General features: G+C 49.6%; 1 protein-coding gene across 1 annotated transcript; it reads left to right on the forward strand.

The window, feature by feature from the left end:
• Positions 1 to 40: 40 nt before the first annotated feature.
• SLC25A48 (solute carrier family 25 member 48) lies at positions 41 to 14398 on the forward strand. The gene is made up of 8 exons (XM_083799247.1): positions 41 to 206; positions 2056 to 2099; positions 5157 to 5228; positions 6041 to 6293; positions 7332 to 7580; positions 9003 to 9136; positions 11708 to 11837; positions 12408 to 14398. The coding sequence occupies exons 1-7, from the start codon at positions 137 to 139 to the stop codon at positions 11828 to 11830; spliced, it is 945 nt and encodes a 314-aa protein (XP_083655373.1). The 5' UTR covers positions 41 to 136; the 3' UTR covers positions 11831 to 11837; positions 12408 to 14398.
• Positions 14399 to 15862: the final 1464 nt, after the last annotated feature.

A 15862-nucleotide genomic window follows, 5' to 3' on the forward strand; every position in this document is an offset into this window, starting at 1 on the left:
CTCCCCGCCGGGCCGGGCTCTGGGCAGGGCGGGCGCGGCCGCGCTGCGCTTTTAAGCCCCGGCTGCTGCCGGCAGCGCCGCCGGGCTCCGCGCTGCGCCGCTCCGCGCCCCCCCCGCACCCCCCCGGCCCCCCGGCATGGGCACGGGCACGGGCACGGGCAGGGGCAGCGTCCAGCTGCAGGACTTCGCCGCCGGCTGGGTGGGCGGTAAGGTGCCGCGGGGGTCGGCGGTGGAGCGGGGCAGGGGGGGGCGAGGGGAGGGTTTTGGGGGGTACGCGTGGGTTTTGGGGGGGTTTTGGGTAGAAATAGCGCAGGTTAAGCAGTTTCTGGAGGTGAGGTCGTTTCGGTCTAAGCAACGGCAGCAGCATCTCGTTGGCACAGCGGTGGGCTCTGCGCACACGCAGGTGGGACACCCACGGGTGTCAGCGCCACGCTGCCCCCCCACACCCCCCCGAGCACCCTTGTCCAGGCTCCCTGCTCCGTAGTGGGGCTGGGAGGGGAGCGCCGGGACCCCCACAGCCCTCCTGTTCCCCCCCGGCCCCACTAAAGCAAAGGGTGCCGCTGGGACGGAAGGGGCTCGGGCTGGTCTGCTGGAAATGCTGCTGGAAACCGTCGGGAAAATAACTCAGAGAAAGGAAAGGCAAGGGAAAGGTGTGCAGGGCCAGCAGCGGTGTGGTGTCTTACGGAAGGGAAAGTTCCCGCTGGGTGGACCAGGTGAGAAGGGGCACAGCCGTGGGACACGCAGCGCAAGGGGCGAGCGTTGTGCCCACATGCCAGAGCTCTGCCCAGGCTCATGCCGATGCCAGGCGGAGGAAGGAGGTGTGGGGTGCTCAGGGATCCTGACTGGCCAGACGACGTTAATAGGTTAGCTGAACTGACAAAAATCCAGAAACTCCGCCAAAAGCTTACGCGAGCAACTGACTTGCGGATCGATGCAGCCCGCGGAGGCTGTGCGGCACTCAGGCGCTCCGTCAGCCGCGCTGGCCCCATGCTATCCCCCAGGATATCCCCCACACACCCCCAGGAGTGGGGCAGGAACCGGGGTGACCAGCCACCAGCACACAGCCTCAGGCCTGGGTGGCAGCAGCCAGGTTTCATTTATAGTGCTGGACCGCAGACGGTTGCAGGTTAACGTCCTGGACAAGCGGGGACACTTTAATAATGCATTTTGAGTAAAGTCATAAGGTGTTGACCAAGAACATGATGCTCTTTGCAGCCTGAACCTACTAGGAGTGTGAAATTTCATATAGTCTCAAAAATACTTGTGTAAACCCAGCAAAGGGGACACTGAGACGTGGAGGCAGCACAAACTATCCACCATTTCCACAAACACCTTGAAAACCGCGGGGGTTGTTTGCAACAAGCACACAAACTCGTGTCCTGGCCGTGGTGCGCGGGTCACTTGGCCCTCCAGGAGCAGGGGAAAAGCACACGGTCCTGCTGGGGGGGCTCCTGGCAGCAAGTGGTGTGGGTAGGTGGGCAGGATGGTGGCAGGCAATGGGACGGATGGGATGCTTTCTCCTAGGGAAAGTGCAGGTAACGTGGTTGGATGGGACTCCAGAGACTGGTACTGAGCAGGACCCCCTTTATCCGAATCACCCCTGCTGGGTATCCCTGTAAGCTGCTTGTAAACCAGCAGAGGATGGGGGTTTGCAGTCCCCATCTGCAGTTGGCTCTAGTCTTGCTGAGCCAGACGGTATTTCCTCACGTCTGATCTGAATCTCGCCATGTCAAGGCTAAAAGTTGCATGTGTTTACAGGAGTGCAAGGGAAACGGGTCATTAATGGGCAGGACATTAACATCTAACACCCCTCCTACCGCTCAGACACCTTTAAGGGTGTTGGAGTTCAAGAGGACACGCAGGGAAGAAGCTCAGGTGTGTCTGCCTGGCTCCTGCCTCTTGCCAGAGAAGTGGCACCGTGCGGTGTCACCCTGGCTTGGCTCAGGATGGTTGTTTTCCCGGAAATCCCTCCTCTTCCCCTGCAAACGCATTGCCTCCTGTCCTGTCCGAAAAGCTTCTTCAGCATTTTTTGTAAAACTTTGTTTTCCTCCCCAGGAGCCGCGAGCGTGGTTGTGGGCCACCCGCTGGACACCATCAAGGTAAAACCCCTTGATCCGTGCTCTCACGGCACCACCCAAAAACCCGCGGGCAGGGGGGCAGCCTCTCTTGAGATGACTGCAGAAAACCTTCTTTTCATCCCAAGGGGGAATTTAGAAATGTTTTCATAGGCTTTAGTCTTTCTCCCTCTCCAGTGTTCATTTTGAATGGGAAACCAAAATACCTGGCGGATACGTGTGAGCTCCTCTGGTGAGGATTAGTACTGAAAATCAAAACTGGCCTTACGTAATGCTGGGCTTACTGAACAGTTCTGCCGGTGTTTTATTGAACTTTGCTACAAAAAAGTATTCAAAGGGCAGTGGGAGAACTGTATTTGTTTTGCTCCAGGCGCATTTTTGTGTGTTTTCCTAGTGTCGGCAGTCCTGTAAGGGCAGAGTGTTGAAATTGTTATCCCAGGGCTATGACAGGTGATATTTACTATTCCTGTAAGAAAAATACTCCTCAGAAGGAAGGACTGAGAGATACAAGGAGGTGTTCACTAGCAGGTTCACCAACCTCTGCAGACGTTAACACAGGCCCGCCGGGCTGAGCATCCCCACCGGTGCAGAGCTATGGGGGAAGCCTTTGTCTTCCCTTCTCCTTTCGCACAGCCCGACATCTCGGTCCACCTTTCCTGGTTCAGCTGCTCTGCCCACGTGCCCTGACCTAGCACAAGCTGCTGGCACCAGGCGGGGCTGCCAGGTGTGGCAGACCCGAAGACCAAAAGGTCCTATTGCACCTGAAGGACCCATGGAGGGCCACGGGGAGGGTGCAGGGACCAGCAGGGCCCACATCACATCCTTCCCCGGCCACCACAGCCATCCCCCCGCACACAGCCAGCTCTCCAGCCCCGTTGTCTGTGGCTAAGCTGCTGCTATCGGCTCCGGGAGCATCACAGTATGGGAAGGGTGCAGGCCCCCGGCAGGAGCAGCAAGGCTCGGGCAGGGCTCCGGCAGTGCAGGCTCTGTCCCAGCTTGCCGAGGACCCATGCTGGCATCCCTGTCTCAGGATGGAGCTCGGGGATGCCACTGCTGGGTTTGGAGAGTTTGGCAATAGCTGCTGGAAGATCCTGCTGGGCTGTGCCAAGCTTCTGGGTGCCAGGAGAGCCCATCCTTCATGCTTATAAAGGCAAGTGTCAGCCTGAAGCTGCTGCGCTGGGGGCTGGACGGTGCTGGGGAATATCAAGCAGGCAGACTCGTTGTCTGTCCAAATTCAGGGGTCGGGAAGTGGAAAGGAGAGGTTTTGTGCAGCAGCAGACCTGTGAGGGGCAGCTGGGCGGCACTGGCAGCCCCTGGGCCTGGGGGGCTCCCCGGCTGGAGGAGACAGGGCTGAAGGATTTCAGCTTATCTACGAGGCAGGTCTGCACCGAGCAGCTTGTGAGGGTACTCGATTGCTCTCAGTTATTCAAAAAATGTATTAACTTGAACCTCTAAACACCTGGTTACTGTGTAAAAGAAAGAACAACAAGCCCATGGAGGCCAAATGGGAACCTGTGGGCTATGCGTGCAAATCAAGCCAGGGGGGAATGCAGAGCTGTGTGCTGCAGCCACCCAGCCGCGTCCTGGTAACGTCGGTGCTGGTCCTAGGGAGCAGGGGGCTGTGCGCCCAGAGCAGGATGGTGCTGGGCACCTTGAGCAACATGCTCTGCAGGAGCCGGAGCTGCAGTGCCACGTCCGAGCTTTCTGGAAGCGCTCGGTAAATCTTCCACTTTCAGCTTCTCCGTGGTTGCAGTGCCCGGGGGTTCAGAGCAGGCCATCTTCATGGAAGGAGGCCAAAACAGCCCCAAATGGCACTGGGGGAAGGAGCCCAAGGTGAGGAAAGCGGCGTTCCCAACCCGGGAGATGAGGAACCATGTGCTGGGCTGGAGATGCTTGGTGGCAAAAGGCACCGCTTGGCCAGGGCGGGACTCCACCCTTGGCAGGGCGCAGGACCAAACGGTTGGGTCATTCCACCTGTTCTCCCCAGGCACGAACTCCAGAGGGCACTCACTCTTTTGGGTTTTAAATACCTAAATTGGGTTCCTGCCTCACCCTGCTGCAAGCCTGGGCTGTGCCACCAAGGAAAGCATTGCAGGGTGGCGCCGTCCCTGCAGCCTTCTTTTCACCACGCCAGTGTCCTGCCGGCAGCAGTGCTGGTGGATACGGCTAGAAATGCCGCCCAGCTTCCTTAAAAACATCCCCGACAGAGCGTGTGCAAGGGTCTTCCTACAGAAAAAAATCGCTCTTTAAAAAAGAGATCCTGTGTACAGAGCGGGGCTTCCATTTCCTCGCCCACCTCTAAGCCCCAAAACGCATCACCTACTTGTAAGGATTATTTTACTGCAAACTTGTGAACAGCTGGAGTGAAAGATGATCTAAGTGTATGTGTGTGTATAAATATATATGTGAGAGGGGAAGTATGTCGAATAATGCAGACCTTGTCATGATTTACCGGCCATTTCTTACAGTTGTTGTAGGCACTTTTTGGAAGGTGAATAGCCATTGCTTTCCAGAAACAAAATGCCTTTGTTGGAAATGATGTAAAACTGTATCTTTGAGGGAAGCACGGAGAATTTCTGAGTTAGAGCTGAATTATTTTCGTCCTGTTTAGTATTTGTATGTCTTTACAATCCACCTTGAAGCAGAAGGGTCCTGGAAGCCTCCCAGGGGAGCTCTTTCCCCATCCTCCAGCAATGCCTCCCAGCCTCCACGGAAAGCCTCTGAACGGAGCAGACCGCATCACCCTCCGGTTTCTACATAAATCATGAACGTGCAAGTGATGGTATTGCACACCAGCGATCTGCTGGGACAGGGTAGCTGGTCTGCTCTCGAGAGCGATTTGACAGTCATCGGTTCCAGATGTTGCAGAACAGCTTCAGAGCCCTGAGGTCCTGCTTAGCCCTGCTTCTGGCAAAGTTCAAGGGGAGTGGATGCATATATATCTTACTTTATTGCTCTGTTTTCTTTACAGCTAAGCAAGGATTCACTCTCAAAGCAAAGTACGTGTTGTTTACATAGCATGAGCTTTCACCCGTCTGGAAGTGTGGGGTTTTAATCACATTTCATGAATGTGTTTTGCAGACTCGTTTGCAAGCTGGACAAGGATATGGAAATACACTCAACTGTGTTCTTACTGTGTACAGAAATGAGTCTGTAAGTACTTTATCATACTTACAAATATGCTGGTAGAAAACGCAGGAAGATAAATAAATAAATGCATGAAGCAATTATATAAAATCAGTGTTGACACCAAAGTTGGTGCAATTCCATTCAATGCCTAAAGAAGGACTAAAGACTGCGAATCCTCGCAGCCTCCTCTTGCTAACTCTTGCCAGCTCCCTTGGTAACCCCTATAGGGAAAAGACATGATAAATGACACTGCCCGTGTGCCCCCATGGGTCAGGCTGTTACACCCACATCGGCTGTTTTACCTGTACCTGCCAGCAAAACTCTTTACCGGAGGTATTTTGCTGTCTTTGGTGATGCCAGGAAAGAAGCTGACCATAGGAGAGACTTTTCCGTGATTTCCTGTGCTTTCAGAATACTCCCGCATCCTGCACGATCTTCTCCTTAGCACTACGAATTAATTTTCATGTGCTCAGCATGTGCATGCGGTTGCTTCCAAGAGGCATCTGCTACTCGGATTTGCAGCTCTGGCTGACAGAGCAGCGGGTGGTTGTGCGGCTCAGCCCCACTCCCCTCTCCCTGCAGGCAGCGTTCCCGGTGCTGCCGTCCCTGCCTGAGGGATGGGAGCAACCAAACCCTGAAAACAGGGACAAGAGGAAGATCCAGTGATCATTGTCTTGCATCACATGAAAGCCAATTTTTCCTTGGGGACAGAGTAGGAAGGCAGATGCACAGAGCAAGCAGAACAGTGAGGAGGAATTTGCCATGGTTTGCGAGCCAGAGAGATAAGAGCAGCTGTGCCAAGCTGCTCTAGTAACTCCTGCTCCTTTCCCATGTAGGTGGCTGGCTTCTTCAAAGGCATGTCCTTCCCGCTGGCCAGCATTGCTGTCTACAGCTCGGTGGTGTTCGGTGTCTTCAGCAACACGCAGCGGCTCCTCAGCCAGCTCCGGCACGGAGATGCCTCCCATGCGCCGGCGCTGGCCGACGTGGCGCTCGCCAGCATGGTGGCGGGGTTCGTCTCCGTCGGGATCGGCACTCCTGTTGACCTGGTGAAGATAAGGCTGCAGATGCAAACACAGCCATACATCACAGGTAGGAAAGCAAAAGTTTCTTCTTGCTTGCTCTGCTGGTCCTGGCGTACGGAGCTACCTGGCACACGGCTGTGTGAGGATCACGACGGTGGGAACCAGTACCTATTGCCAACTGCTACTTCTCGGGATGTTTTCCAACTTTTTAGACTATTTCTCACCTTTGCAGGCGATAAGTTTGTTGTTGCGGTTTCTTGGCTTTATGCCTATTGAAGGTATCTCAGGATGTCTCTGGTTCTCAGGCACCCAGCTGCACTTCAGGGATGCCAGCTGCACTTTTCAAGGATGCTTCTGGTTCCCAGGCTGGGTTCCCAGGCTGGCAGAGATCTCCTGTCAGTATTTCAGCAGACATTCTCTTCCATCTGTATTTCTCCCATTTTACCCTTGTTGCCTCTGTGGCTGCTCCTAACACTCTGAGCTCTGGGTCTCCTGGAGATCCTGCCAGCAGCACCGCAGCTGCCATCGCAAACTCTCAGTCTCACACAGATTTACATACTTCACCCTTCTTTGTTCAAAGCAAAAATTTCTAAAATGCATTTGCAAACCGTTGGCTCTGCAGAACCGCCACCTCTGCAAAAACTGCCGTCCAAAAGAGCTGCTCTGCCCAGGCAGTGGCTGGACTTCATCACAGGTTGCCAGCGCAGAGCAAACCCCAGTCCTCTGCCTCAGAAGGGCGAGACTCTGAAGACGTTGAGGCTTTCAGAGATACAGCTTGCCACCAGATGTGGTCAAATCTATGAAAATTGGGCACATAGCCTTAAACTTATTTGGAGAACCCACTGAACACATACCTATTGGAAGGTATGTATTGCAACTAAGAAAGCATGCCCTGAAGTGTCCAAACATCCGTTAAAAGTAGACCTAAGTCCTCTTTTTAAAAATGTTTTTCCCTCACTATGTATTGATCCCAGCAAAAGAAAAAGCATGGCAGCGATTTCTGTCTCTTGGATGGATGGTGGTGGGCTTTTGCAAGGACCTGTAGCTATATAACTATCATAACACTTGTATCTTTTTTTTTTTCCCTTTTTTTTTTTTTTTTAAGCCAACAATAAACTAAAGCCCACAGTTCCTGGATCTCCTATGTACCGCGGCCCGATTCACTGCTTTAGGACAGTCCTACAGAAAGAAGGGATAGCAGGAATATACCGAGGTGTGGGAGCAATGCTTCTGAGGGATGTTCCCGGGTACTGCCTGTATTTCATCCCTTACACATTTTTCTGTGGATGGATTACCCCTGACGGATGCATTTCCCCGAATCCCTCTTCCGTGTGGCTTGCAGGGGGTGTAGCAGGTAAGCACCTTTTTCCCCACAACACTGGCAAAACAAGGACAGGAAGGGTCCCAGGGCAGATGTCTGGGGCTGGCTCAGGGGCTGCCCCATTCTCCTGCTCACCAGCAGCGGACATGGGGCTGAGCAAGCATCTCCCTCAGGGCCAGGCCCCCTGGCCCCAAGGCTGCACTTTATGACTTGACAGTATGGAAGCTGCGCTGTCAGCTCTTCACCAGGCTCAGTGGCAGTGAGAAGGAAACCAGGCGGTGCTGCCTTCTCCCCGGATGTCGCACAGCAGCCAAAATGCCTCCAGAAGAGGACTTCAACCTGTTGGCTGCCCACCAGGAGGGTGTGCACCCTCCCCGCATGCTGCAGAAACCACAGATCAGCAGAGTTGACTTACTGATTTTCTTTCCCTTTCTCCTCCCTCCCCCACCTTTTATTTTTCCTGTGTACACCTGCCAGGAAGGCTGGCATGTGCACCCCCATGCTTACGTGTGCAAGTCCACCCGTTTGCTCCCTACCCATTTATTGGCCATTTTTAAATTGCAGATCCCTAAATACAGAACAATTTTTAGGTCAGGTAATGATTAAACAGCACTTTCTCTGTTTCTCCTGCAAATAAACAGAGCTGTGGTTTATCTGAACAGCTTCTCTAGTATGCCCCAACACTCACGTAGGTCCAGACATGCTCTTGTCAGTCCAGCTGTGTGTGCCATGTATTGCGGCCACGTGCAGGGAAATTTCATAACCCAGTAAATCTCTTCTGTATGGAACCAACACGATGTGTCTGGGAAAGTGGGAACGGCTGAAGATGGTATTTGCTACACGTTCCCAAGACTGATACATGGGTGCTCTTGGTTGTGTTGGAAGCAACACTGACATTTTCAGAGACAAAATGTTCCATCCAGCTGCAGGCTAATTGGTGTAAATGGAGAGTTTCTGTGTAGGAATGACAATGCATCTCAGCTGTGGGGAGCCTAAATTTGGTTCCAGGCAAACAGCCTCTTCTTCGCATTCTCAGCTCAAAATTTGCTTTTCAGTAATACTGTCGGATGACTCCAGTTTTTCTGAAATGTGGCAGCTCCTGGCAGTTTGGGCATGTCCATGTCCACCAGAAGCACCGCAGAAGCAGTGTTTTTACCTGGGTGAGCAACTTCTGGGCTGCCTGCATTTGTTTACTGGCGTAACCCCCAAAATCTCAGTGCTTCTTCCTGAAACAGGGAACTTTGCTCCCACAAATACCGTTTCTGTGCCTGAGCAGGGTGAATGCCCTGAGATGCATATCCAGTGAGTATGATGCGGTGGGTGAGACACGATGTTCCCAGTTCACTGGCCTGCAGCCAAGAAAACACAGAGAAGTTGTTCAAATACCTCGTCATGGTCAAAGCCCAGGTGTGTGTTGGGATAAGGAAGGGATTCTCTCCTGCATTTTTTTTTTAGGAGTAATTTCCTGGGGGACTGCTACTCCAATGGATGTTGTGAAAAGTCGACTTCAGGCAGATGGAGTTTACTTAAACAAGTACAAGGGGATCCTTGACTGTATCCTGCAGAGCTACCAGAATGAGGGCCTAAAAGTAAGTGGTATTTGAAGTAAAATCTGCGTGTCAGGCATCTGATTTTTTAATTGGGAAATACAGTGGCTGTTACAAACCCATCTGCAGAGTTGAGAGACAACTAAAGCCAGTTAGCTATAAATTGTAATAATTACAGTAGGTAATTATAGTACAGATTCTAGTTCATAATTGTGAGAGTAATAATGTGCCTTGCAGAAATGAAAAAATGAGTGACTGAGGGTCATAGTCTGCTTGTGTTATTAACTTAAAATAACACTTTGTGTCAGTGTGCTTAACTGTGGATATAATTTGACATATCATAAATTAGTGATGGAAATTGCTCTTTTAAATCAGAATTGCATCAGTTTTCATTGTGAAGAAGGACTGTGTGCCAAAAACACCCTCCTTTTTCTGACTTTATTTATTAGTGTAATAAAAGGTTTTTTTTTTTTTCTTTTTTCTGTCTGCAAACCTTGTCTCAGTTAAATGTGAATGGCAGAAAACCAGGGTTTGCAGGTTTATTGCACCACCAATATATGCTTATGGGAAGTGATGTCTTCTGATATTGAATTAAATCTGTATTTCAGTTGTCATCAAAACATCATGTGGGCTCCTAGCTCAAAAGTGTTAATTTTCACATTCTGAGGGAAAAGTAGCAAGTTGAAGCAACAAGAAAAATAACCTACAAAATCACAAGTCAGTGGGATTTAAATATTTGACAACATGCCACTATATTATGCCAGCTGTCATAGGAGCTTGCAGTCTGGTTGGGTTTTGGCTGTTGAGTGAAGAAAATCACATTGCTATGAAGCACCCAGAGAAATACTAAGGAGAGTTCTCGGTCGCCCTCACCCAGTACCCTCCTTGGCCTGCCTGAATATTAATTCAGGCACTCAGTTTTGTTGCCTGGGGTCTGAGCTGCTTGTGGTTTGTTTGTTGTCATTCCTGGCGCCTGGACAGAGCCTGCGGTAGAGTTGAGTAATAGCTGAGCGATAAGACCAGACCCTTCTGTCACAGGAAAAATTGTTTTGTATGTTTGGAGACACAGAACTGATAGAAGACAAGCCCAGATCTGGATGTTTTCATGCTGGGACAATGGAACAGCATTTTCAGTGGCATATAAAAAAAACCAATGTGTGTATATATATATATATATAATACATATATATATATATATATATGTATCCCTCTTTCTCCATAGTCAGGTGTGCTCACTCTGGTGAGAAAAGAAATATGCCTCTGGGCTTTTCTTTATAAATCTTCATTATTATTTAACTTGTATCTATCATGTTACCTTATGGATACTAGAAAAACTTGAATTTACTCCCAGAAAACTCCGTCGTTTCAGACAGAATAAAATACCCCAGGTAAATCAAGTAATATCCCAAATAGCCCAATACCACAGCTTCACATTGCAAACGCCATCCTAAACAATGTGAACATGTTTTGATTCTGTCTCGTACGAGTCAACTCCACGCAGAACTGGATTTATTGGATACAAGAGAAGGCTTGTTTAGCTGAGCTCAGGATTTCAGGGGAAGAACACTGGTTAGACATTTAAATCCACAGGCTTCCAGTCTCGTTATCAAGATCTCCAATTCAGTCTTACAGTAGCTATGGGAGTTTTGCCTAAGGCCTGGACAGGCCCTGCCTTCCTGATGTTACTTCTCTTTTCTACTCTGAAATTCTGGTGGTTAGATTAGTGACCACAGTGGTTAGCCGGGGAGGTTAACGGGGTGATTTTTCAGGCCAGCAATCCTCATTCTGTAAATTGGCTCTCCTGGCCCCCCAGTGGTTTGTGCTCGGCCTAGCGCAGGCCTGGCAGTAGCGCTTGTAGGTGAAGGCGCTGCGCAGGGAGACAGGCCTAGGCCTGGCGTGGGGAACGACCAGGGCCCCTTCTCCACAATCCAGAAAGCACTTAAGTGGGTGGGCACTGAAGTTTAACCTTAGGAACCTAAATGTGAAACTATCAGCTGATATCGAATATCTTTTCCAAAGCCAGCATGTGAGAGCTAGTGCTCAGCAAGGTACAGATTAAGTCCAGATTTCTACTGATTGAGAAATGGTTGCTATACTCAGAAATGAAACACATAAAAAATGTTCCCTCTCTTGTTCCCAACTGTCGTTTGCCACCATAGAGCTAGCCCAGAAATTGAAACATTAGCTGTGTGAAAGCAACAGCTTTGTTGTTGTACCCCGGCATTTTCATGATGCTCAAACACTCATGTATGCAAAGGGAAGGAAAAACCCTAGCCAGGTAGGACAGCACTGGAAGAAGGTTTAGATTTCTTGGTTTCTGATGTCCACCAGTAGCATGAGGCCCTCTACTGCTTCTGGTTCTTGCTGGCAGTTACATAAAAAGGTCTACAGGGAACACAGAGCAGACCGATGCCAAACCAGCCACTTTAGCCATTACATTTACATTCTCCATCGCACACTTCAGCAAAGACCATCAGTGGGAGCCTGAGCAAACCCTCCTGAGCAAACCAAGGTTGGGTTCTCCAGAACCCCACCATGACTTAGTTCAACGTTTTCGTCTTCTTGAAACAGCCAGTATATTCCTGTGCTCTAACCTTTCTCCATCCCCAACAGGTCTTTTTTAGGGGCATCACGGTCAATGCAGTGCGAGGATTCCCAATGAGTTCAGCCATGTTTCTTGGCTATGAACTTTCTCTCAAAGCAATGAAAAGAGACCAAACTGAGACCAATCCTTAACTTCCAGGTCAGCGCATAAAGACCCTCTAGCTTTATTAAAATTAGAGAATTAACCTTTGAATCAAATGGAGTTGCAATTGTAGAGGTTCTCTGAAAATCAGGTAACTTACATGGGTACCTACATCTGGACGGGCAAACACTTTTCAAATATGGGTCTGGGATTTGCAGCACAAAAGAGACATACCGATGGATTTTCGTTTCATTCCAGACCTCCTGGAATTTCATTGCAATCCATTTTGATTGTTGGGATTGTCTTGATTAATGTGATTCAGAAAAGAAAATCTGAAAGGAGAGTATTTTCTAACATAAATTTTGAAATATTCTGACTAAAGTCTCTGCACGGTATCCTTTCCTCTCTTGATCTACCACACAGACCTGAAATTAAGCCCTGACAAAGTGTGTTGACTATCAACTAACAGTTTTACTCTTTTCTTCATAAATTTAGGGTTGAATAAAGGAGCATCATTAAAAATATCTGATTATGGAAAATTTTAACAGCTAAATACCCAAAATCATTCATGGCAGTCTGCTGTTTTGTGTGGTACTTTATAAACCTCCTTCTTTCTTATTTCAAAAGCATTGCCAAGAAGACCTGATCAGTCTCCTACTTTCCTGAGCAGTATGGTGGTGGTGAGGGCTCACTGATCTGATCGAAGACTCCCGGCACTGCAGAAGCCCACAGCTAAGGCATCTGCTTTCTCTTCTGCCATGGACATAGTCCCTGGAGGGCTCCAAACCTGCACCAGCCCGCTCAAGTCCAAAGACTATTTTCTTTTCAAAGCTTTCACTCTGTTGTCTAGGAGCACCTTACTAATTTTCATTGTGGTGTTGCACTTTTTCACTAATGGCATTTTGCTCATTGAAACAATGGAACAACTTCCCTTTCCTACACGAGTGAGATACACCCAAAGCCAGCCCACATAACATCATCCGAGTGAGTGTTTTTTTTGTACAATACCATGTATAATGCTCATTTTTGTGAACAAGGATCTCCTGCTCTGGAAAGAAAAAGGGAAAGCATTGTGGGTGTGCGGGTGCTTTTTGTGTAGGAACGTCTGGATTCCTACCAAATCCTAACTCGCTTTCAGGATTGAAGAACTGGATGATTCCATCTGTATGAATGAATACTTTTATTTTGCATTATAGAATTCCCCACTTTGCCACAGTTTAATACATTATCATGAACAGATGTGAAGGTCTTCAACAACTTCAGTTTTTTATCCAAGGTCTAAATTAAACTGGGAAACATAAGGATGATATAAATTCAGATTCTAAGCCGCTCTTTTACCTCAGAAGATAATAAAACAAGCCCACGATTCATATAGATGGCTGCCTATTGATTTAGCTGACTTGCCCTGTGTAGCTCTCCAGTGACCTGGTAGCGGTACATGCCGGCGTCTGCTAGCCCATCTGATTTCTCTGCTGTCACAATCCAGCCTGCCAACTGCCAAATCCTGCAGACATTGCTTTGCAGCCTTGAGCAGATGCCATCAAAAGAAGTCCCTAAGGCATGCAGAGTCTGTCCCAAACTGTGTCCTCTAAAATACACCAGCTGCCTTCAGACCTCCAGCTCTGCTGCAATCTTACAGAGATGACTGGGGCACCCAGGTCTCTCTTTGGTCTACCTCAGTTTTTCAATTAATCTCAAGACTTTTTACATCATGATTATTTCTGTTTATTCTGTTAAATATCTCCATGCTTTATTTTCTAAGTGTGGAGCTTCTGATGCCAAAAAACAAGAAGAACCAGCGCTGCAGTGACAAGAGGACTCTGGTGGCACTGGCAGGAAAGGCTGAGGGGTAACAGCCTTGCACATCAAGGGACGTGCAGTGAGGAGGAATTGGTCTGGGACCACACCGTCCTCTGGGAAATGTTTGGTTCCCTCCATCCTCTTCTGGAGAAGGAGACCCTGGGGATAAAGCTCAGCAATGGCAGTTTTAGCAGATGTTTCTGAAGACAGCCTGGAGAAGACAGCCTGGAGCAGCCATCCAGCTTTCCTCCATAAAAGGAGAAGAAAGAAGGAGAAACTTGTACATCCTTATTCCTTGATGAATGGAAGAATTGGCTGCAAGACTTGGAGAGCTCAGCAGAAATTGCCTAAAAACTTGGGCCTGGAGCAGTGCTCAGAAATGGGCTCCCAGACCTCCCAAACCAGTGTGGGCTCCTCTTTGCTGGGGCCTGAATTAAAATCAGAAGGATGGCTTCCCCCCAAAATGGCCCTAAAAAGTGGGAGAAACAGCTGGTGTTGCTTCATCTCAGGAGTTGTAGGCAAGGAGGCTCATAGCCTTTGAGCTTGGCAAGAACACAAGGAACTGTTTTTGACAAACAATATGTATAAAATCGATGAGCCTTCACTCAAGTATTTGTTGCTGGCTACATTTATGGAGTCATCCTTTCCATGTTACCTATTTTAATACGTATGCGTAAAACATGTTCTCTAGATGCGTAATGTCTTGTGTCCCCAGGGATAATACGTGGGGAAACTGGCTTTTCAATGCAAATAAACTGTTGGTTATCTGCCTGCATTATGTAAAATGGGCCGTGAATGAATTAAACTGGTGAGGTTTGCAACGGGCTGTGAATCTGAATAACGTCCTCGAGGTGCCCAGGTTCGGTGTTTGGTGCCCTTGGGGTACGAGCCCCGTGTTGGAGCCGCATGATGATTTTTCCTGTTATTCATCATCCAGAGAAACAAATATCGAGACGGATGCCCAGGATTTACCCAGGCAAAACTCTCAGGAGCTGCCAGGGAGAGCTGGTGTTGAAAGAGGGGCAGAAAGCTTTCCGTGCAGACGTCGGGAAAGCATGCGGGAAGCGAGCGACACGAGTCGGCCACACGATGGCATCCTCGTCCGCTGCGTGGGGCACGACCGGCGGACACGGGCTGCCTCTGTCTGTCCGTCTGTCCGTCTGTCTGTCGTGCCCAACTTAGTCCCGAGCCCGGGCTTGCTGCCAGGCCGGCACACGCAGGGCTGATTCCGGGGGTCCCCGCCCACCCGATGCCTGCTGGACCCACGATTTGAGAAGCGTGTCATCCCTTTGGCGTTCACCCAAAGCAGCAGCGGGATGGGTCGGGAGGGTTTTGGGGTGATGGCAGACCCCATCACCGCACAGAGGTCATCCCGATGCTGGGTCAGGTGCAGCAAGGTGGGGACAAGCCGTTGTACCCAGTGCTGCACTGGAGCATGGCAGGTCCTTGCACACCTCTGAGCATGGTGCCCATAAATAATTTAGTCTTGCTTTTGGGGTAGTGAGCACCCGGCTGTCACTGAGGAAGGGCGTCCAGTGGCAGGTAGGGTGACACCGGAGGGTTCAGCCCCACGTCGCAAAGGAGAGGGATGGCAATTGCAATTTATGTGCGCGGAGACTTGACAGGTCTTGCAATTGCTTTTCTTTGTGATATCTCAAATGCGTTGTTATTTTAGAGATTGTATTGATATTATTCATTGATAGACAGCAGGATTTCTAAGGAATCCTTTCGGGAACCTGCTGATTACATTCTAAAACAATACCTTGCCTGCCAGACAAGCGGCCGTACAGACAGTCTGAATATATAAAGTACCGGTTGCATACATTGGTGGGTTTGTTCCTGAATCACACAAGCAAAAAATCGCCCATCAGCACAACCCTGCATCTGGACCTGCTGCTCTGCCAGCATTGGTGGCACCTTCCCCAGCCCGGCTGCATGACAGCTTGTTTGCAAACCCTCCCAGAGCCCCAGATTTCTATTATAAATGCAGTAAATCCTGATCTTGGTAAAAAAAAAAAAGAGAAGTAAGACCAGAAGGAACAGGGATACCTACATCTATGCTTTTCCTCCCTGGAATGCAAAAGCGTACTCAGGCCTGTCATGCCTTAAATGAGTCTGTAATTGCCCAATTTTCTTGTTGCTGGTGGTGTTCCAGCTCTTACAACACCCGATATTACTTAATGAGGTGCGGACTGGTTAGCTGTTTTTCCCAGTTCCTACAGTACCCAATGCGACCGAAGAAAGGTAACAGCTTATCCTCCCCCTCCAGCTTTTTCTATCTC

The sequence above is a fragment of the Anser anser genome (genome assembly GCF_964211835.1).
Source record: "Anser anser genome assembly, chromosome: 14".
NCBI classification, from domain to species: Eukaryota; Metazoa; Chordata; class Aves; order Anseriformes; family Anatidae; genus Anser; species Anser anser.